General features: G+C 34.2%; 1 protein-coding gene across 1 annotated transcript in view; it reads left to right on the top strand.

Annotated features, from left to right (window-relative positions):
• R3HDM1 (R3H domain containing 1) overlaps nt 1-23,958 on the top strand; it is a 93,677-nt gene that overhangs the window by 51,975 nt on the left and 17,744 nt on the right. The window contains exons 19-20 of the mRNA XM_012725641.1: nt 10,010-10,164; nt 13,095-13,246. Coding sequence (XP_012581095.1) covers nt 10,010-10,164; nt 13,095-13,246 — 307 coding nt within the window. The remainder of the gene's footprint in view (nt 1-10,009; nt 10,165-13,094; nt 13,247-23,958) is intronic.

The following is a 23,958-nucleotide window of genomic DNA, read 5'->3' as shown; positions in this document are numbered from 1 at the left end:
AAAAATAAAAGACAGCGCCTCAAAACATTCTTATCTTAAAGGGAAAGATATTGTGGTGCTACTAAGTGTAGTAGAGAGGCTCCCTTTAAGAAGATTGGTATTACAGTACTATTGTGTTGGTAATTATATTGAACCTTTCTATTGAGTTAGTAAAAATTGGAGTAATAAAAAAGTTACAGTCAAAAAACTTTTATAGTTAATTATATTTAAATTCAGGTTACTTTTTTAATGTTACTGCTACCCAAGAATGTGCGTTTATGTTTGTATATTTCCTAATAGAAAAACAGAATGCACTGGAAAATAGGATGGACAGTTTTTTGTTTCTGATTTTTTTTTCACAGATGTATAGCAATTTTGTCTCAATGACTTACATTTTTTACATAAACATTGTATTTTCTCGATTTCGATCCTTATATGCCCCTATAGCCTACCATCCTAGTCTGATTAAAATTAGAAATAATTAGCCACATTCCGTACATTTTTGTTTCTTGTTAAACATTTAGTTACCTTATTATAGTCAAGAAGTATATTTTTTTCTTTTGTTACCTAAAAAGGTGGTAACAATTATTAATCCAAATAAAGAAAGCTTTGGTAGGTTTTGGGTAATTTCACTGAGGCACAAATAACTGTTTGGATGTTTTCGTGTCAATTTAAAGTAACTTTGCCCTTACATAACAAACCCAAATGAATCCAGTGTTTGTCTTAGAGCAGGAAAGGTAAGATACTATAGAAATATAGTATTTTCTGTTATGCTGGGGAAAGTATTTCAAGGATAAAAATGTGTTGATCTTCCAAACATATGTATACCAGAGGTCCATAATCATTGTTCATTTTGACAGTAGACCTCCCATCTCTTTTGGGAACTGAATTGAGATCAGCATTAATGTTATTGCTGGAAACTGAATATACAAATCTTACTATGAATATGAAATTGTCATGGTCAGTCAAAATATAGTTGAATCAATCCATGTCAACAGAAGCAGAAGAAATGCTGGCCATCCCAGGTTTTTCAAACAATGTATTCTATAATGTGTAAGAAGACAAATAGGAATCAGAATCCCAACAGAACTTGCTCATTTTAACTGGTATCAGATAACATATTTCAGTTTTCAAAGAAAGGGAGTTTCACTGTGTTGTCTGTTGAAACCTCTCTGTACTCTAAAATTCCATAATTCTCTGTGTCTATCTCATGTGAGTCATTTCAGAAAGGTGGAATTTTGGAGAATTGGTTTGCAATAATTTAGTGATTTTCAACAATTAGAATCATATAAGCAACTATTTCAAAAGATCTGTTCACTTCCATTTTGGAAAAAAATAAATTTATCCTAACCCTTTTATCAAAAAGTTGTATCTTGAGTTCTATAAAGTATATTCCACATAAGGAACTTAATAAATCTTCCCTGCAGGTAGCAGTAATAGCAACAAAGGTTTTAGGTTCAGGCCCTCACTGTTTCCTATATAGCTGCTTTCATTCTTATGACTCTTTTGAAAGTTTGCAGCTTCACCACATATGTTTAATATTTTGCAATAATTGGCCTTGTTCCTGAGCTGTTGGATTCGGGGCCGTAGCACTGTCTGAGAGGTTTACATTTCTCACAGTGAACCGGTCTCTTTTTCAGCTGCTTCCTGGCTTCTTTTTAATCAGGTTTCCACTGCCTTTTTTTTTTTTTTAATGCTATATTAAAGTGTTAACATTTGCTTATATTTTCCACTAACAACAGTAATGCCTTTTGATCATGCATCATACTCAGAAATAGGAATTTGAATTTAAATGATAACCTCAACTTAATATAACTTATTTCTAAAAGTTTGTGAAAGCTATTATTTTATTTCTATCCAAAGCAGATATGGATGGCAGATTCAGTTGGGTTTATAGCTTTTCTTAAAAGTCTAATATCTTAAACATGCTAGACCTAAAAACATTTAAAGCTTTTTGGGATCTGACCAGAGAAATCATTAGATTTTTTTCCAAACTGACATTGTATGCATGTCAGAAGCAAAATGATTCTATTAAACTAAATAGCATTTTAATTTTGTAATCAAGTTGATAAATTCAAAGAATGTCAATGAGTTATAGGTTTTAGCCTTAACTTTCCAAATAACTTAGAACCAGTATGATTCCAAACTGATTATATGTTGTTACCAGCAGACTATAGAAACATCCTGATCAACCACACTTTGGGAGGTACATTTTAGAATAAACTAGTTGCAAGGTGCACATAATGTTGATAGCATTTTAGGGGGCAATTTAAAATTAAGTAAGGGAATAAACAAATAGGATAGAAACGACCTTATTGAACAAGCAGAGGAAGGGTAAAATTGATGAGATTTTAGCTATGGCAAGTAGGGGTCAAGTAGTGTGTCTAGGCCCAAAATCATTTTCTTTACTAGCAACTTTTGACCCAAGTAATAGGAATTTTGTATTTATATTACTAACTGGTGGCCCTGACTATCCTTGTTTTTTTTTTGTTTTGTTTTGTTTTTGTTGTTGTTGTTATTTTTTTTTTATTATTCTGTGAGCATTTCTTAGTATTGTGTGACCAACACAGATTCAGACATTGTAATACCTACAAATCCACCTATTTCCCTTTTCCCTTCTTCATTAACCTGCCGCCACTGAAATCTGGAGCCAAATGTATCTGGTAAGTACTCATAGATTTCCTTGAGTTGTATAGACTGTTCCATAGGATCATCTTTAAAATAGCTATGCACTGTAACCTGTGTGGCTATTTTTATTAGAATTGTTTTTTTTTTTTCTTTTCTGTTTTGGTTATTTCAGCCACAGAAGTAAGAACACAGAGGGTGATAGATGAGAAAGAATAGTAAAGGTGTGCAACCAACTTTGTTTCCTGCTAAGTTATCTTAACGGACTCTAGTTGAACTGACAGTAATACAGATAAAAACAAGCTCAGGATTACAAACTTGAAAATTGTAATGATTTGGAAACAGTTCTTCTAAATTACCTTTTGTGTACAGAGTTACAAATAAATTTGGAGTTAACAGAATAGCTCACACACACACACAAAAAAATACCCACAGTTCATCTGCAAGTTCAGCCTTGGACAAAAATTAATAATGTAAATGAAATAACTTAGATTTATGACTACGCTAAGTTCTTCAACATCTTTTTGTTTCCTGATTATATCTAATCAATATTACTAAGAATGCTTCCCTTTAACACAATTTCTAGTTTAGGTCACCAGTATAGAATAAGACTAGCCTATTAAAGCCTGTTTAGTACTTTTCTGCTGAGTACTGAATTTCCTTCTTGCTCTCTTCTCTGTTGAGGTAAAAGCAGCTAAAAATAGAATAGTCCATGGAGCCCACTAGGGAAGTACATGAGCCATCAATTTATATTGTCCTAGTTCCTTCAGCTTGCAGAGCTGATTGTGCTTTTCTCTGAAAATGCTGGAAGAAATGGGGTAATATTGCAACAGTGCAGTCTCTTAAACATAGGAGAATGATAATGTTGGATAACATCACTAATGAAATCTGAATCTTTATTCTCTTGCTGGTATCACTTATATTGGTATTTCTTGCTTTACAAAATAGATACTTAACCACATAATTGACACAAATTTCTGTAAAATATATGCTGCTTTTCTCTAACTTCCAGGTAAATCCAGATTTAGGAAAAAATAATTTTATTCAAGTATACTGAAATATACTTTTTAATCAAAGAACTAGTAATTTAGGTGGTAACAAAGTAGGTGATACAAGTCAGAATACTGCAGTTACTCTTCCTGTAGCATAATGGTACTTTTCATTCTCTTAAGAATCTACTTCATACTTCCTAATATTCAACCTTTTCCCTCTTTCCAGATCATTGGATCTTTTTCATACTTGGCAGTCTTTATACCTTTCAAACTGTCAGAACTGGGTCCCTCCCTATCTTTTGTCTGAACTATTATATAATGAACCTGAAACACAGTGCCATTTCTGTCATAACTCCCACTCTGTAACAGTTGATGCTCAGTTGCCTGACATTCTTTTGTTTAAGCACAGGTTGATCACATAATTTATGGTCAACTTGAACAGTTCTTTATGATGTAAATTTTATCATGTACTTTATTGCTAAATTTATTTTATTAATGATTTTGACTTACGTAGATAGTAATAAATTTTTAGTTACTTTAGTAGAATGATGTTACGGATTTTTTAATTCATTTTTAGTATTCCCCAACTGGGTATTTCTAGTTTTCCTTTTGATTATATGACTTTAACCAACATGGACCCCATTATATGCCATTTAAAATCTTTTTGCCTCTTTTAACAACCTGCTCTAAAGTCACATACTTTTTAAACAGTTACTGGGTTGTTTTTTTGTTTGTTATAATTATTGGAATGAATGGTGAAGTATCTCATGGTGACTTCTGGGAAAACAATTCATGTACCTGTCCAAATGCCCACAGAACTTCTCTCCCGGCTTATTGATCATATCAAATGTTGAATGATACTCTTCAGTCCTGACAGCCTTTTGCCCAATGTGGATCAAGTCTGGTGGGTTATACTACCTTAAATGTAAATATGAATATAAAACTTCTCACTGTGTAGAAAAGAACTATCACTTCAGAACTTCACCCAGGATACAGAACGTACCCCTTGAATACAACAGGGCGTCCAGATTAAAGCTAAGTACTGCCCCAGCTAAAATCCGACTTTTTGACAAAGCAACTTGACTATGTGGAGAAGAGAACCAAATAAGTGAAAATTCTTCTAGAAAAATCTGTAGCTTTACATGGGATATCACACACAGTATATATTTTTAGTACAAGCAGCCTTTGAGACAAAATAGTAACACTAAAACCCAAAGGAAAACATTGAAGGTGGACATGGAAAGGTTAACAGACCAAAGTACATGGAACTTGAAATATAATCACCATTTAAATTGTCTCATCCCCTTCCCAGTTATTTTATTTACATGTGAAATCTACATGCAATAAGGCAAGGAAGTATAACCTTGAAATACAGTGGTCACAAACAGTGCATCTTGGGAATAGTGTGCAAAACAAATAAAGGAGAGTGCCTCCTAGGAAGGGAGCATTACAGATTGATCATATATAAACTCTTTTGACTCTTGTTCATTTTTAACCCCCATGTTCAAATGGCTACTATTTGGACAAAAGTTTCCATAATTTTTCATTCTGATTTTTGTTTTGGATAACAATGCTTATGCTCTCAAATACTTTTCAAAAGAAGGGGCTTTTCTGGTTGATAGACTATTTACAGTAGTCCTCTATAATTAAATTTATTTTGAGATTTAGATATGTTAAATTATAAGTCTTCATTAACCAGAATTCTCAAAATATGGGGTCAGGTGTTTAGTGTTGTGCTTATTTGATCAATATTTCTGTAACACTCTCTACTTCCACATTTGTCCCTGAGAAAAGTAAAGTTTAGAATCAGATTGCTGTGTACAAATCCCACCTACAACACTTTAACAGCTGGTGACCTTGAACAAGGTATGAAGCACTCTATGTTTTTGTATCTTTATCTAGAAAGTGAGGCTGATAACAGTACCTACTTCATAAGACTGTGAGCACTAATTAAATAAGTTAGCATACTCAGAGTGCTCAGGATACTACCTTAATGAATGTCATGTATATGTTAGCTGTGAGTATTCAAATCAGTTGAGGTCTTTTCTCATTCTTTGGTTGTTAAACTTTAAGTCTAAATATACTGTAAGAAAATACTTCCTTGACATAGCTATTTTAGAAGCTCAGTTGATAAGCAATGGAAAAACTACATGGAAAAGATTTTGAAATAGTATGTGTCACATGATCCTACTTCTATAAATTATACGTATGCATTCTGTGTATCGATATAAAACTAACAATAGACATAAAAAAAGAGATTTATCTATAAAAGTTATAAAAATTACTTTTTTCCATAGTGGCTTTTTCCTTAATTTCTATTTTCCTTTTTTTTTTTTTGCCATGAAAACATATAATCAAATACTAGCTTTTTTCAAGGTGTTTTTATTGTCCAGTATTTTTTAGAAATGTCCAAATGAAACCTTCCTTTCAAGCTTTACATTGGAGATATAAACTAAAACTGTTACATTTTCTTCCTTACCAAGTAAGCATGTTGAGGTTAATTATATGAAATTTGTGATTCAGCTACTACATAGCTTTTTTTGGAGAAGCTCAGTGAGTTACCCAATAATTCCAGACCGACATGACTTGTATTTTATGGCATTAAGTTTCATTTCATTGAAAAGGCAGTTTTATGGCATTAAGTTTCATTTCATTGAAAAGGCAGTTAAATGTACTATATTAAACTTTTTGCCTTAAAACTAGTTCAGCTTTACTATTAGAAACTATTTACTAAAAGTGTGAAATAAGAACCTGACCATTCCCAGTCTATCAGCACATAGTAAGCTTTTGGTTTGTGTAGATGCATGTAATATTTTTATTTCAATCTGTTAAGAATATGTTTTCCCTATTATTTATTCAGTAAATATAAATACTGGGTGGCTACTTCTTGACTAAAGTGTGTGGTAGCTAATATGAGTTTGTTGGCTTTATTAAATAGGGAGATGTTAAGGTTTCTAACCTTACTCTGAAGTGCACCTTACCAGTTTTGTAAAAACATGTAAATCAGGAGAATAATTAACAAGAAGAATTTTATATTCCTTATAGAGTTATAAGAGATGTGCAGTAATACTATGAACAAAGTTATACAAAGATTTGTAAGAGAGCTTTAGGGAACACTTTTTGAATTTCTTGACATAATAGTTGAAAGTATGTTCCCAGTTTACTTATGCTACTTCTGAATGAAGATAATTATTAGTCATTTTTCTGCTTTCATTGTCTTTAAAATCAAGAACTTCCTGTTAGTTCTTAACGTTCTTTTGCTTATAAAACCTCCAGTTCCCCACCATTCTGTCTTATCTTCATCTTCCCCAGCAATATCCAACCATTCCTGACTATTCCCTCTTGCTAAGACCTAGAATTCCTTTTTCACCTTTTCAAGACTTTTACCTTTTCCTGGAATATTCTTTTCTTTTTCATTCTTTAAGTCCAAATGCCACGGTGATATCAGGATTAGTTTCTCCATCTTTTCCTAAGACCCTGTTTATACTGCTGTTTTGATGTGGTATCATAACTAAGAACATCTAATTTCAAATTTTAAACCATAGTTTATTCATCCTTTTATCACCTACCAGGCACATCTTGAGCTTGCATTGTACTTTTTACTACTGTTTGTTAACAGCAGACTGGGTAAAAGAGTCTTATTTTTAAGAGTTCATGTTATGTTGTTACATTTTCAATGTATATAATGTTTGTGTTGATATATGGATATTTGGCTATATACCTATTAGTAGGCATAGTTGTTAATGGAAATTCTACAATAAGGAATCCAAAATTTTAGAAATTTGCTGGTACAGATTCCATGATATAATGACCAAGTGAGCCTTCAATGAGACTGCTATGGCATCCAGTCTGTCATTATTTATTGAAAATCTGTGTGACTTTTTATTTATAAGGGAAAATCATAGACAAGTGACATACAAGGTTGATATCTAAAATTTAGTAATTTAAATGAAGAAATCAGATGAGTCCCACATTTGCATATAAACTGACTTTTTTCCCAAGTTTTCTCTGAAGGCACCTCTAGCCTTCAGTACATTTTGAATAAAGTACAAACACAAGTAATATGAAACATAGTTGAAGGTTCTTAAGGGATTTGACTAATTCAAACTATTTTGAGTCAGATTATATAGTACAGTGAATCCTGCCATATGCCCACATTTCTTTTTCAATTTAATGGACTGAAGTTGTGGCAAGTTTAGTGTAAAATGTTACTTTCTATACAAATGTATAAAGAGCTGAACTCAAATTCTGATATTACTACAGTGGCAATACATAATGGGGAGAATCCTCATTTAAATGAATGAAGGTATAAATAAATTAATTAGAAAACATTTTGGTGCTATAGAGTATGGGTGTGTGTGTGTGTGTGTGTGTGTGTGTCATTTCTAACACCAGAAAAGGTCTTATTCGTGTACCATTTCTGTTCCTACCCTTTATTTTCTAGGGGGTGGAAAATACATCAGCATACACATTTTGGAATTTTGGAAGTGGATTTAAAATATTTGTCATTTGATAAACTGAAAACAGGAATGAATGTTAATTGTCAAATTAAATATGAAGGAAGTTTCTTCATTTACTTACCTATGAATTTAAGTGTTCATAGGCAATTCATAGGGAGAGAGTACAGGAAATAACTTCAGTCACTTTAGTATAGATAAAGACCAGGAAATATATATTTTTTTTTTTGTACAAAGTTTAGACTGTTGAGAAGTCATTTGAGATATGGCCATAAAAGCACTGTTGCCGGCCCTCCCTGGTGGTGCAGCAGGTTAAAGCACTGCACTAAGAAGCTTAAGCCACTTCGCATGAGTTCGATCCCTGCCTGCTGCTCCCCTCAGCAGTGTACTTCGTCGATCTGCTATTCTGCTCCCCAGTCTGTCCCTGGTGAATCCTCTCACCCTCCGCATCTCTGGCCTGTACCCCAGTTCTGTATGAATAAATAAATCTTTAAAAAAAAAAAAAAAGCACTGTTGCCTTAGAAATAGCATATTTTACTAAATCTTTCATTGTTACAGAATTCACTACAATTATATTTTCATTTTTGTCATTTTGTTAATACGTTGCTTAGTTCCCATATAAATCTTGTCTTTAAAGACAATTCATACTAGATTTTATTTATTTAGTCCTTGAGCAGAGGCTTCCAGATAACTACAGTGTTGCTACTATCTATAATCAATATCTGAGATGGGATCTTTATTGCTTCTGTTACTTTAAGGATTAATAAGGCTGGAAACGAATTCTGACATTGATAAGAGAGCAAAATATATTTTTGATGTGATCAGAGGACTAATTTCAGTGACCTTTTAGTTGTAGAAACTTGTATGAGCAGTGCTGTAGTTTGGTTCATCTTTATAGAAACTTCATTCACCCTGAATCTGGATAGTTACTTATCTCTTGGCTTCTTAAAAAGATTTATGGTTAACTTCTAATAGTTTACTTAAGTCTTGAGCTACTTCCTTTATTTGCCTCATGGAATCTTCTTAGGTCAGGAGACAAAATAGAATTCATATTTACTCCTCAAAGCTCATGATGTGGGTCCTTAATAATAATTGATAAGTTTTACTTAGTAAAAATAAATGTATTCTCTTAACATTCTACTTAAATTACCAGTAATGCTTTCATCTTAGGGAGGAGTTGTCAGCTAAGAGTTTCATTTGTGACCTCAGGTATATTCCATACCTCTTTAAGGATCTATTTGTTAAATGACCTTAATACTGTAAGGAAATAACTTAAAAATGTACGTGTTAAATAAGCTCCATTTTTCATTAAACCCTTTTTTTTCATTAAACCCTTGACACATTCCTAATGCAAGGATTGAATACGTGGTGTTATTTTTTCAGTCATGCAACCAGTCTAAAAAGCTCCTCCACTCTTCCTCCTTTGGGGAGGAGGGAGTCTCCAGAAGGGGCAGTTTTAATGGCATGTAAACTCTGCAAGTTATACAAGGCCCAGTGCTTAGTTTAATCTTTTACTATTACCAACTCAAAAACTCTCAATTATTTTTAAACAGTAGGCCCTGTATGTCCCTCTGCAACAGGGCCCCACACATTATATACCTTGTCTTAATCCCCACAAACTAAATGTCATAGAACATTTTAATATGCCATGAATAGCATTGTCTATTCCAGTTGTATAAACCAAGTCTGTGTCCCTTCCATTACCTAAACTGCAAGACACCTTTACATACAAATTTTATTTGAATGTGTTATAAAAAGACAAAAATGTAGCTGACTTGTCTTTACTGAACTGAAAACCTTTTAAATACTAGCTCTCCAAAGGCTTTTGAAATTTGCTGTTTTAAACAAAACTCTGTCATTTTGGGAAATAAAGTGCTTGCTTAAAATACAAAAAACATCTTCATAGGTGAAATAAATTAAAATCAAAGCAGGATTTAACTCATTATACCATTACAGGTTATCAAGTTATGCCCAGCCAACAGCAAAACTACCAAGGAATAGTTGGAGTTCAGCAACCTCAGAGTCCGAGCCTGGTTGGTGGCCAACCCAACAGCATTGGAAATCAGATCCAGGGAGTAGTGATCCCCTATTCTTCAGTGCCATCCTATCAGGTATGTTTTCAGTCTACTTTGGGAAGAAGTGACGTTGAATAAAATGTGTAGATATCTGCAGTGTATCTTTCTCTTTTACTATTGGGAAAAATGTTTTTAACACAGACTCTTACAGAATTTTATTAGTCACATAGCTGTCTTTTACCCTCACTTTATTTCTTTATTCTCATAATTCTGAAGAAAAAATATTTTAACTACACTGATACTAGCAAGTAAATGTTATCTGACAGTGTCTATTATTTCCAACTATATGTAAGTATATAAGCAGTTATCTTATTGGAAGGAGTTCTTCAGCTCCTTAGAAAGGAGGAAAGAGTATAATGAGAGCAGGAAATAGGTATTTGAAATAGTGAGTTAGAGTACATGTGATACGTCAATGTCTATAGAATAAAAAATGTGCATTTCCAATACTGGAAGTGATATTTCCCCCTCCTTAATCCCAGAAGAATGCTCTATCATGGATTACAATTTATAGCTAAGGTAGAAATACCTATTGTGTAATAAATAAATGTGATATCTTTAGTGTAAAATGATATATTTCAGTAATTTGTTTGACCTTTAATCTTTTTGGAATAACTTGTAAATGGGTTTGATTGTCTTGTGGTTTTCATAGCTGAATACTATGTTAAGAAATCCAGAGATAATTTACATTCATCCCAACAAAGTAAAAACAACCTATTTTGTGAGATAAATGTTACATGTATTTTATTGAAACACATATAAACAAATTGGTAACGGTATACACACCAATAACTGAAAGGATCAGTCATGCAGGTTAGGGACTTAATATAGAAATCTTCCTGAAAAATACAAACTTTTAGTTCTAAAAAGATAAGTATGGGCATAAATTCATGAAGAGGACATTTTAGGGTTGTGGTAGTATATGACTAAAGTTACTAACATACTCCATTTGTGATTTCAGAAAATTAAAAATGAAATGTAAAATGTTTAATTGTTAAGTACTTTTGAAGGCAAAGACTGTGTCTAGTTTTGAAGCCCCTTGACAATAGAAAACAGCCAAGAAAAAAAGAAAATACATTCTTGAAACTATATTTTGCATCTTTGTTTTCTCTAAATGCTTTTTACTCCTTACCTTCCTGCTTGGGCCTAAGCACATAATACTCTCATCCCTTACTTCCTTCATAACTAGATATTAGATAAGGTCTGTACCAAGCTAGGAACTCTTCCTTCCTCAAGTACTCTGGTCATGCTACCTGATCTAGTACCTTACATATCTATTAGATGCCCAGGCATTTTATATATAAGCAAGATCTATTCTTGATCCTTAGAGATGCACAGTCTAGTGATAAAAAATTTGTAAGTAAATTTTAACGCTAATACTATAGTTTTACTGCTTTGTTTGGTTGTTTGTTTAATGAAACTAGATATTGAAAATGTTATAAAACAAAAACAGTTACTTTCTCATGTTTCTTCATATCATACTGGGTAAATGACTATGAGAAGTAGTGTTCTGACAAGCAATGAATGTCAGCCTATTTTTACACTTTTGCTACATTACATTTAATACATAATCTGGGTGGTGATATACTGTTATCTAAAAGATAAGCCAAAAAAGTCACTTGTCCTTAGTAGAACGTATTTTGTGGCTATGTAATGTGAAGTACGGTGTCCTCTCTTTTCTGTATTTAATTTTTTTCCCTAGACCTATCTTGCATATATATACAGTCAGAATTTATAATCTCAGTGTTTCACTGCTTCATAGACAGAAATACTGAAATATATTAGAGAGTTGGCTAAATAAAGTCAATAACTTTCTCTGTGCAATAATTGAGTCAAAGGGAAAGTTACAAAAGATCACTATTGTGAAAGAACTGGTTACATTTCAGAAACATGTTATATTGTGAAGACTTGGAAATTAATCACTGACATAAAATCACAGGATAATGAAGTGGCAGAAGAACTGAGGCTTTGGAGCTAAAGGGCATAAGTTTCAAATCCTAACACCTTCCTTCTCTGTATCTGTACAATCTTGGACAAGTTACTCAACCTCAGTTTCTTTGTCTATAATATAAGAATGCTAGAAGTACCAAGTTAGAGTTGTTAGGAAGACATACTATATTGATTAACAGAAAGTTCTTAGAACAGAACTCAACAGTTAAGTACTAATAATGTTAACTTCCATTATCATCACTGTTGCTATTAATATCAGTACTACTACTGTTGCTGGTATTATCATTATAATCAACAAAAGCTTTCATATTGACTTTATTTACCAAAATTATTATAACCAAAATCTAATAATTACACTTGTAAATTAAGATCCCATTGTGCCTATGTGGTTTCTGTGAAGAGAATTGAGGAATCAATTACAGTTTTTGTACCGATAATGTTGAAAGAGAATTGAAAGATCCACTGTTCACCAAATGTCTACTGTGCTGGATCCTGTTACTAGAAATCACAATGGAGTTAATACCTGCCCTAAGATGTCTGGGCCAATAGAATAAAGAAGTGATTTATTTACTCATTCCTAAGTGTCACATAGGTAATAAAGAGAGTAGCATATATAGACATCATAAGCTGAGAAGCTCACTCTTTCTGATCAATTCTATCTAGCTGGTACCGTTCCTGATTTCTTCTTAGGAAAAGTATATTACACCTTTAATGTCAAGAAGTCGTTCATATTGGAAACAGTTTCTTTTTTAAAATAACTTTCAGTTAGAGCCATGAGTCATACTATTTAAGTAGCTCATGCAACTAGCCTACCATAAATTCATAAATACTAGCCATAAAAACTAAGTATTTAGCTGAGAAAAAAAAGTAAAGTGGTAATGCTGTAAAATCTGTAGTGCTATAATAATGCAGTTTTAGCTTAATCTTCACTGCTCATACTCGAAGAGTTTATAAAGGATATATTAGCATTTGCAAGATTTTAAAGAACCTTTTTCCTTTTAAATTGTCTTCAATTTTAGGTTTCACTGTCTCAAGGTTCTCAAGGAATTGCCCATCAAACTTATCAACAGCCTGTTATGTTTCCCAATCAGTCTAATCAAGGATCTATGCCCACAGCAGGAATGCCAGTTTACTATAGTGTCATTCCATCTGGCCAGCAAAATAATTTAAGGTGAGTATGTCTAAGAAAGCCAATCCTATGGCTTCTCATCTTTCAGCAGGATTGTAATCTACTGTTAACATTAAAGCTGCCTACAATGCAGTACCTGAGAATAAAATAGTAAAACTGTGATACATTCTATTTAAGTAATGTATGTTTTAACAAGTTCAGTATAAAAGCAACTCATCCCTTATGCAAAACTAAAGCAGAATCTAATCTTCCAAGTGCCTAAAATTAGATCAGTCTCTGATCTGCACAAATGGTTGTCCATAAACCTTGAAGTTTAGATCACTTGTTTAATACAGCAAAACATGTTGCTGAAATTTTTCAGGCTCTGGGAAACTCATTGTTAACAGTAAGTGGAGGAAACTGCTTGAGAGAAACAAAATGATTGTAACTCTGTTAACCAAAGATACAAAGTATTCTACTAACTACTTCAGCTTTTAAGTGCAGAAGTTTCTTTGATAAGCCTAAAGTGTTAAAATAATAATAGTAATCATCCTTTGTATTGAGTATGTTTTTATCATTTTTCAGTCTTTCATTCATTTTCATGACATTTCTGTAAGTTTGCTAGAGGAGCCTTTGCTTTTTTTAAGACGGGCCTTTGGTTGTAATTACTGATAAGTTGTCATCCTGGTTTGATTATAAGTGATACTCAGAGCTGAAGAATTGCTGACATACTTGCTTTATTGAATCTGCTCTTGAAAGTGGGGGTTTTGGTTTTCATTTTACTTTGTTGTCACAGCCACCCTCAGTCCCCTAAAAATTCACATATTTCCTTTCTCTTTTCTGCTGTATGACTGCCAATGGCTGGGTCCCTGATTGAAGAAGACAGCTTTTTAAACAAGTCAGTTGTATTGCAACTTCATATTATTATAAGCTCCTGCTCTTTTGAGGTAGTAGTAGTACATTGTGAATATAGAAATGCATAATGCACTGAATTTCCCTTTTTTATGAACTTAGGTTCTATGTAAATAAGGGGAAATACTCTCAATCTGAGCCTCTTTTTCTAATTTATGTAAATTTGTAGTCTATAATGCCAGTTCAGATTCTGAATTGTTAGAGGCAGAATTCTTAACTGAAACAGGTGAAATCGATAGTGTAAGAATTGCTAAATAAGCTGCTTTTTTGAACCTTTTACTTAACTGAGGGAAGATTACAAAAATAACCATTCCTGTGTACACAGAAGCTAAGAGAAATAGGTTTTATGTAATCTAATAACAGATTTAAGACCAAAAGACACATGTTATTATAAGTTAAATCTGGAGGCCTACATCCTGGAAAGAGGTGCTTTTGTGGGGGAACAAAATAGGTGATCTGTCCCTCCCTGGTGGTGCAGCTCGTTAAAGTGCAGCACTGCAAGGCTAGCCACAGCAGCTTCAGCTCAATTTGGACCCCTGTCTGGGGAGGTGACCACATGGTGCGGCCTACCTCTTCTGTCTCACCCATTGCTCCCCTTAGCAGTGTACTTCGTCATTTGCCTGTTCTGCCCCAACTCTGTCTCTGTTGAATCCTTTCACTGCCCCTTCACCTCTGGCCTGTACCCCAATTCTGTATGCATAAATAAAATCTTTAAAAAAGGAGAACAAGACTAAGAACCTATAACAACCGATGCAACATGACTGTAGATTTTAAAACTTTCCCATATTTGTTATATTTACTAGTTACTTGAAGTTAGTCTTTCTACTTAACTTCTGAGAAAGCTAGCTCTGAGAGTATGTTGAGAGATAAGAGGGTTCAATTCTAAATGATCATTACATTCAGCCTCACTTTAAGTATGATGGCAGAATCCAAAAGCTGTCAAGTAGATGCTGATGACCACTGTTTAGAAAGAACTATACAGGGCCCTCCCTGGTGGCACAACAGATTAAAGCACAGTTCTATGAAGCTAGCAGCAACCACTTCAGCACAAGTTCAGTCCAGGCCAGGGAGGTGTGACCCACATGGCTCAGCAAACCTCTCCTGTCTCCCTGCTGCTCCCATCAGTCACCTGTTCAACTCCCCACTCTGTCTCTGGTGAATCCTCTCCCTGCCCTGGACCTCTGACCTGTGTCCCAGTTCTGTATACATAAATAAATAAATCTTTAAAAAACAAGAAAGAAAAAAGACTACATAATCTTAGCCTCTAGCTCTACTTTTGTTAGGAAAATACAGTTTGGAGAGTTATGGCAATTGAAAATTAAATAGCAGTTAAAAAATAAGTGAAATTCCCCAACAGACTGTACCTTTGGACTAACTCATAATTTAGAAAAATTCTTTGGACTAACTCATAATTTAGGGCTGTGACCTAGATAAGGCAGATAAATTGAAATAGACTGGCTGTAAATTGACAGTAGCAAGTGGTTATCATTTAGCAAACTGGTATTGATTTATTCTAACTACAGATTACTAACATGAGGAATATATTGGATTATACACAAAGTAAGAGTGTATGCCCTGTCCTTATATCAAATTTAGATGTTATTCTCAAATAGACTAAATATAGTAAGATATAAATATCTTTATTATTACTACTTTTCTTACTTATTTGTGGTTTCTGTGTAATCAGAATCTGTATCTTGACTTTTTCTGATTTGCCAAACTAATACTTCTTCAAAGATACTCACTTTTGTGGGTTTATGAAAGTGCATCTGTTTATTTGAAATGTATATTCATTAAGATTAAACTGAGAAATTAAAAAGTATATTGCATTATCTTTTCAGGGTTATTTATATGAAGAAATGTGTACAGTTAGTCCTCACTGTGGATATGATTTTACTAATGTGCCTATGTACTAAAATTTATTTGTAATCCCAAATAAGTATTTGCAGTGTTCTCTTAAGTCATTTACAACCATTTGTAGAATAGCAAAATATTTTGAGTCACTGGACATATACATTGTCAACTGAGGTGAAACAAGTTGACATTCTGTTTCCTTATTTCAGTTCTCATATAACAAACAGAAGTTCGGGTATGAATTAATATCGCTGTTGATTATTAACTACATGTTAATGAATCAATAATACAGCACTCCAGAAAATGCAAAAATAATACATAATGTATGTAATGAAGCCATGGAAAAGAGTGAAAAGTAGCTGACTTTTTGGATTAATGGAATTACAAGTAATAAAAAGAAACAGTGCATTCTGAGATTGAAAACCAAAAATATGATGGTCTCCTCAAACCATCCTCAACTTAAAATACTAAACCATCCTCAAACTTTATTATAAAGAAATACCACATGTATTTAGTTATAAGAAATACATACTAAATAAAGTATCTTTAAATAGAAGCATACATAAAAACAAGATTATGTATTGATCAGTTGACAAAAATACTGTGACCAAAGGCTCATAATAACTTAACCCTATATTTCCAATGACTTTATAGGACATATTTCCTATGACTTCACATTTCCTATGACTTTATAGCACATAACTGCCATGAATAACTTGAATTTATTAAATTTTGTGCCTGTATTGTGTCGGGTACAATAAAGGTACACAGAATGCACTAACAAAATAACAGTTCAGATTATAAGTGAATTTTAGTCATTTTTCCTACTGACACTTGTGACGATCTTATAAAAGTAGAGTGTAAGTGTGACAGCTCTCTAGTCATTATTTTTCAGAACATATTTGTATTTCTCACCAATGCCAAAAATTCAGGCCAGTGAGAATTTGCATATTTAAGTGTACTTAGATATGGGAGAAAGTCAGGGCATATAGTTCCTTCCTTATATCCACTTTGTACAACTTAATGTTTCTTAGGCATAAAATTAGTTTCCCATAGAAGTTGTAGCTTTAGGAACACACTGGACACATGGAGTAAATTTTTGTCCAATTTTTAAATTTCTATAACAACTTTTATCTTCACAATGTCCTTCAGAAAAGGACAAAAATATGTTATTTTTATTTTACACATAGCTACTGAAAACAGGGAAGATTAACCATCACATTTACCTGAAGACCTCCACTCTTGTTTCCTGACTTTTGGTACCCTACCTTATTAACATCATCTACCATAATTCCTAATCTTTTTTTTTTTTTAAATATGTATTTTTTCATTTATATAGAAGTGGGGTACAGGCCAGAGTTACAGCCGGTGAGAGGATTCACCAGAGACAGACTGGGAAACAGGACAGGAAGCTGTATCTAAATACACTGCTGAGAGGAACAGTGAGCTAGACCTAAGACGAGGTCTGTCACGCCCTGTTCAGCTACCTGGCCAGTGATAGAACTCTTGCTTCAGTGGCTGCAATAGTTTCATAATGCTCTGCTTTAACCTGTTGCACCACCAGGGGAGGGCCCCAGAAATTCTTATCAGTGTGTTAGAATCACATGTTGTCTTTTGAAATACTGATCACAACGTCTATTCCTCTGCATTCTCATTTCATTGTCTGAGCCTCATGTTAAGCCTGAACACCATATTTTGAAACATCCATTTGATGTTTGTAGCAACAACAGTTAAAACCCACTGACCCAAAAAAAAAAAAAACACTGCCCTCCCTGGTGGAGCAGCAGGTTAAAGCACACAGCACTGAGAAGCTAAAGCCACTTCAGCATGGTTCGATTCCCGCCCCGGAGGTGATCCACATGGCGTGGCAGACCTCTCCTGACCCGCTCACTGCTACCCTCAGCAGTGTACTTCGTCATTCGGCCTGTTCTGCTCCCCACTCTGTCTCTGGTAAGCCCTCTCACCCACCACACCTCTGGCCTGTACCCCAGTTCTATAAGTATAAATAGATAAATCTTTAAGAAAAAGCAAACAAAAAACCCACTGACCCTAACCAGCCAGAAACCTCTAGTCTTGTTTTAATCCCTAGACTTCAGCTGCACACAGGTAAGCCATTAATATTTTACATGGAAATCATAATATCTGTTACCTGGTATTAGTAGATGTTCATACAAGACCCAGTGTCTGAAGAAAAAAATTATAAATTGCTCCACCAGCAAGTATAATAAATCTCAGTTTGTTAGCTGTCACTAACTTTAAACTATAGAATCCTATCTTAACATTGTTATTTTTTTACTAAATAGACTAAAATGATGTCCTTTCATTATCAGATTGTGAAGAGAAATAAGATGTATGAGCACTGAGACATTGTTTTTGAAAATAGTTTCCTCGGTTTGAGTTGCTTAGCAACTTCATTTTTTTTTTTTTTTTTTGCAGAGCCTTCTTAGGTAGAAAAGTAGAATTTGAATTTTTTTTAAAATTTTTTAATATACTTATCACTGAGACAACTTGATTTGGTTTGGTTTGTGTTGTTAATGTGTGTTATGAAGATGTAGCATACAAGTCATGTCTCAGGTCACTTTCAGCAAACCATGTACTAATCCAAAGACTAATTTTACAGCTAACCATAGATTTTTCTTAGTTTTTGGTATGCAAAGAAAATTTCATCCCTACAGAGTTTTCAAAAGTAGCAATCTAGGTTAAAGAATAACTCTAAAATCTCCTTATTTGGGTGGCCTTTTCCTCCTACTTTGTTTTTTATTGTCCATTTTTATCTTGAAACTCAAAAGAAGACTATACCTTTGTCTTTGATGTGTAATCTCAAAGCTCTAACCACACATAGAAACTTGAAGAGACTGTAACCTTTTTCACGACTGTCTAAAAACTACTTCACAGAATCTTTATAAAATAATGGAAAAGAAAAACTACTTTTAAGTCTTTCTGCTTTTTCCTTCCCAGTCTGATGTTGCTCATTTTTTTTACATCCTGATACTCCTTTAATGTCCTCTTTGTTCTACTTCTGGAACCTGCCTTGATCTATTTTATTCCTTCTAAATTTCTAGTTTTTCATTTTCAATTTTTTGGTTGCTTCAGCCATCTTTTGAAATATTTATTGTGAACAAAGCCTGAATCTGAACCATACCCTTTTTTTTTTTTTTTAAGATTTATTTATTTATGCATTCAAGAGCTGGGTTGTAGTTCAAAGGTGCAAGGGGTGAGAGGATTCATCAGAGACAAGTGGTGTGCATAACAGGCAGATTGCTGAAATATGATATACACTGCTGAGGGAAGCATCAGGTGAGATAGGAGAAGTCTGCTGTGCCATGTTGTCCAGCTTCCTGGCAGGAATGGAACTCATGCTACAATGACTGTTGGCAACTTCATAGTGCTAGACTTAAGCACCACCAGGGAGACCTTGAACCATATCTTTTGATGAATACCTTAGAGAATTTTTAATGATAAAACATTGTCTTTTCAAAATTCATTTTATCACCATAAAATGAAGATAATAATAGCCTTTTGCTATTTTGTGTAGGAATATATTTATCAGCAGAACGCATTAGTATATAAAGTTTACTAAACAAGTGTCAAGTGGGAAAGGAGAATAAATCTGTAACTGTTTCATTTTTTTGGGAACTCAAGAGAAATGAATAATAATAGTAATATTTTAGATTAATTGTTGTTTAGAGAATTATCTTTAAAGAATGAAGGGAATAAAAAGATCTTTTAACAAAAGAATGGGGGAAGAGGTGATATTTCATATAAAAAGCTCTTCACTTTATAGATAGCAATTTTATCATAGGTAGGGCTGTTCCTCAATCTTTCAGTGAGTTTCTGTTGTTGTAAAATAATGAAATATTTCTCCTATATCTTTGTTTTGTCTAACCTCTTTTAACTTTTATTGGTATTACAGATTATGCCTATGATATATAGTCATCATAGGAAACCTAAAATATGATTCCAAACATAAAAATGTCAAAATGCAAATCAACTACAATCTCAACAGACAATCAATATTAGATATTAGTGTACTTCACTCAAGTCTTTCTTCAGAGCACATATAATATGTGAACTTCCTTAGGAATGCATTAAACATTGTATTTTCTTTGTTTTTAAATTACATAAACTTTAGTTTAAAAATGAAGCCATATAAAAACACATGAAGTGAATTATTATCTGGTGGCTTCCCTGGTAACATAGGGACTTAGTCTCAGTGCTATCAAGCTATTGCCAGTCACTGCAGTATGAGTTCAATCCCTGGTCTGGGAGCTAACACACATGGTACAGCAGTCCCCTTCTGTCTCACCCGCTGTTCCCCTCAGCAGCGTATTGCGGTAGATCCACCTGTTGTGCTACCCACTCTATCTCTGGTGAATCCTCTGAAACCTGCACACTTCTGGCCTATACCTCAGTTCTTGTATGCATACCTCAAAATAAACTTTAAAAAAAATAAAAATCTGGCTTTTAAAAGATTTATTTATGCATACAAGAATGGGTAGAGGCCAGAGGTACAGGGGTTGAGAGGATCAGAGTGGGAAATAGAACAGGCAGATCTACTGAAATACAGTACTGTGGAGAACAGCAAGGGAGACAAGAGTCTGCTGTGCCATGTGGATCACCACCTGGCTGGGGATCTAATTCGTGCTGCAGTGGCTGTCGATAGCTTCATAGTGCTGTGACTTAACCCATGCCCCACCAGGAAGCCCCTGCAAATTATTCTTTGTCAGAATAATCACTGTTTAGATTTTGGGAGCCTTCTCTTTCTAAAACTAAAATATCAAAAGATTAAAATCTCTGAAGGAAAAGATAGTAATTTTGTTTTTTGAAGTAGAGAGGTTAGTGGTTTTTTTTTGTGGTTGTTGTTTTGCATGTGTGAAATTATGAGTTCTTTGTTTCGCAATTTTTGCACTAAAGTATTTCTACTGAGTATCTGAATTCTTTTTTTTTTTTTTTAAGATTTATTTATTTATGCATACAGAACTGGGGTACAGGCCAGAGGCTCAGGGGCAGCAAGAGGCTTCACCAGAAACAGAGTGGGGAGCAGAACAGGCAGATGTACTGCAACACTGCTGAGGGGAGCAGCGGGCGGGTCAGGAGAGGTCTGCCCACCATGTGGATCTCCTCTGGGGCAGGTGGGAATCGAACTCATGCAGACGTGGCTTTAGCTTCTTAGTGCAGTGCTTTAACCCGCTGCGCTGCCAGGGAGGGCTGAATTCTTTTTTAGGGTGGAATAGAGAGAAGTTAGTTTGGAAAAGTGATCAGACTGAGAAATTTATAATTTAACATCTTAATAATAACAAATAATCGAGGCTTATTAAGTAAGATATTAATGTGATCAAGTTTATGTCTAAACAAAGTAGTTCATTAGAAGTTGTTGAGGGGCCCTCCATGGTGGCCAGCGGGTTGAAGCGCAGCACTGCAAAGATGGCCACAGCTGCTTCACTGCTAGTTCGATCCCGGCCCCAGAGGTTGATCAGCATGGCACAGCAGACCTCTCATGTCTCGCCTGCTGCTCACCTCAGCAGCCTCGTCAATCTGCCTGTTCTGCTCCCCACTCTGACTATGGTGAATCTTCTCACTGACCCTGTACCTATGGCCTGTACCCCAGTTCTGTATGCATAAATAGAAAAAGTTTTTGAGATGGAACTAGTCAGAGACCACAGGCAGAAGAATGTCATAAGGTGAGTGACAGGTTCCTCACCTGTAGTGGTATTACTAGGAAGGAATAAATTTGGAGGCACTTGAAAATAAGAAGTGAATATTGCATAATATTATAAATGAGGATTAAAAACAATTGTGAGGTATCTTAATGGAAAAGGTCCCACTAGCAGTAATACAGTTGTACAGTTGGAGATTAGTGTGACTGCAATTTCAATTCATCTGCTTCAGAATACTTCTACTAGGTCTGGGATCAGTAAACACTTTTGTAACATACTAAATAGGATTTTAGGTTTTATAGGCCAAGATATAAAATTGTCAATATACTATTTTAGCTACATAATGAGAAAGAAACAAAATTCAAGCAATATTGACAAAATTCAAAATATTTTTGTCAACTAAGCACAGTTGTTTGTGTTTTTTAATGAGTCACTAGTGAAAATGAGTTCATTGAATGCAGAATAACACTTCTCTTATTTGGAGTGAAAAATTAGTGCTCTCTACCAACAAATTAATTACAAATGTTTAAATATAATAAATGTTCTTAGACTTCAGGACATTCCAAAACAGGCAGTGTGCCTTTTGGTCCCATGATTGTATTTTGCCATCTCCTGTACTAGATAATTACTAACCAGCAAAGTACAAAAGGGATATGGAGACCAACATATAAAGATTTTATATGTGGAATATTCAAATGTTTCTGGGAGGGTGAAGTAGGATATAGACTATTACATAAGAGGAAAAATGGATATTACAAGAAGGCATTTGTAACCTTAAAGATGGAATATAATAAAATACCCTAAGAAGGAAACCACAGTTTTAAATATTATTCACGAAGTCTTATAGTAAAAGGTAAAGAGTATTTAATTTAAAAATTTTTGTGAGATACAAGAGAATTTTATGAAAGAGTAACTTAGATAATAAAGTGTCTTAAAAAGAAGTAATTAACTTCATCTTCTCAATAGACTTTTATACTGTTTTATTAGACTTTAGTGCTTGCTTTTTCAAATTTTAGACTTATCAAATTGTTTCTAAAATTCCACAGTGACTTTCTTGACACCCAAGATTTTGAAAGTCTTGCCATTTTGTTGGATTTTTCTCCAGGCCATCAGTAACCCAGATAATAAGCAATCCTTCTGAGATAGGCCACGTTTAGGATGTTAGAAGAGATTTGTGTTAGAAGTGCCCCTGTGGCTTATCCTATGTGATTTGTTTTGTGAACAGCTTCTATGACTTGGGGCTGTACTGATTTCTGTTTCCTTATTTATCTTATTTTTGTCTTGGGGACAATAATGATGCATGTTGAAGAAAGAAACTTAAAAATGTTCATCATTCTCTGACTTCTATTTTCCATTCAAGATATAGTAATAGGGATTGGATTTATCCCCCTATCTTAACTTAAAATCAGGAGAAAAAAAAAAAACAGCAGCTTTCATTAAGACAGTGGTGAACAGTAAACACTGAGAGCGAACAAAGTAAGTCTTGTGATTGCTCCAACTTGATACACTAAGCTCTGCACTAAATGAAACCCTGAAAAAAAATTAAACTTGTTCCTTGGTATTAAGCATGTGCATACCCTGTGGTTTAACAATTTTGCTATTAAGTTTATATTATAGCAAGAGGCAGCATGAAAAAAGTTAAACCTCTTCCTTGGTATTAAACATGTGTATGCCCTGTGGTTTAACAATTTTGCTATTAAGTTTATATTATAGCAAGAGGTAGCATGAAAAAATTAAACCTCTTTCTTGGTATTAAGCATGTGCATACCCTGTGATTTAACAATTTTGCTATTAAGTTTATATTATAGCAAGAGGTAGCAATGGCTTACTGCATACAGGGCAGTTGTGGCACATAGGCTAGGAATGGTTCTAACTTTTTTTTTTTTAAGATTTATTTATTTGTGCATACAGAACTGGGGTACAGGCCGGACACTCAGGGGCGGTGAGAGGCTTCACCAGAGACAGAGTGGGGAACAGAACAGGCAGATCTATGAAGTACACTGCTCAGGGGAGCAGCAGGTGGGTCAGGAGAGGTCTGCGACGCCATGTGGTCACCTCCGGGGCAGGCGGGAATCAAACTCATGCGGAAGCGGCTTTAGGTTCTCAGTGCTGTGCTTTAACCCGCTGCGCCACCAGGGAGGGCCCAAATTGTTCTAACTTTTAAAGGATCATTTTGAATTTAAGAAAAATATACAAGAGAATCTAAATTTGTATGTTAATCGTTCCTTTATGACAAGATTTTGTCAGCCCTGCCTTTAAAAGAAAAGAAAAAAAAAAACACCTTGACAAATATGTGCCAGAGTCCTGTAGGTGGCTTTTTGTAGCAGCAGTGTTTACCCCAAATAAACTAGA

This window comes from Condylura cristata, unplaced genomic scaffold, assembly GCF_000260355.1.
Source record: "Condylura cristata isolate star-nosed mole 26May11 unplaced genomic scaffold, ConCri1.0 scaffold00002, whole genome shotgun sequence".
NCBI classification, from domain to species: Eukaryota; Metazoa; Chordata; class Mammalia; order Eulipotyphla; family Talpidae; genus Condylura; species Condylura cristata.
The sequence above is the reverse complement of the archived record's forward strand: the minus strand, read 5'-3'. Positions and strand labels throughout refer to the sequence as shown.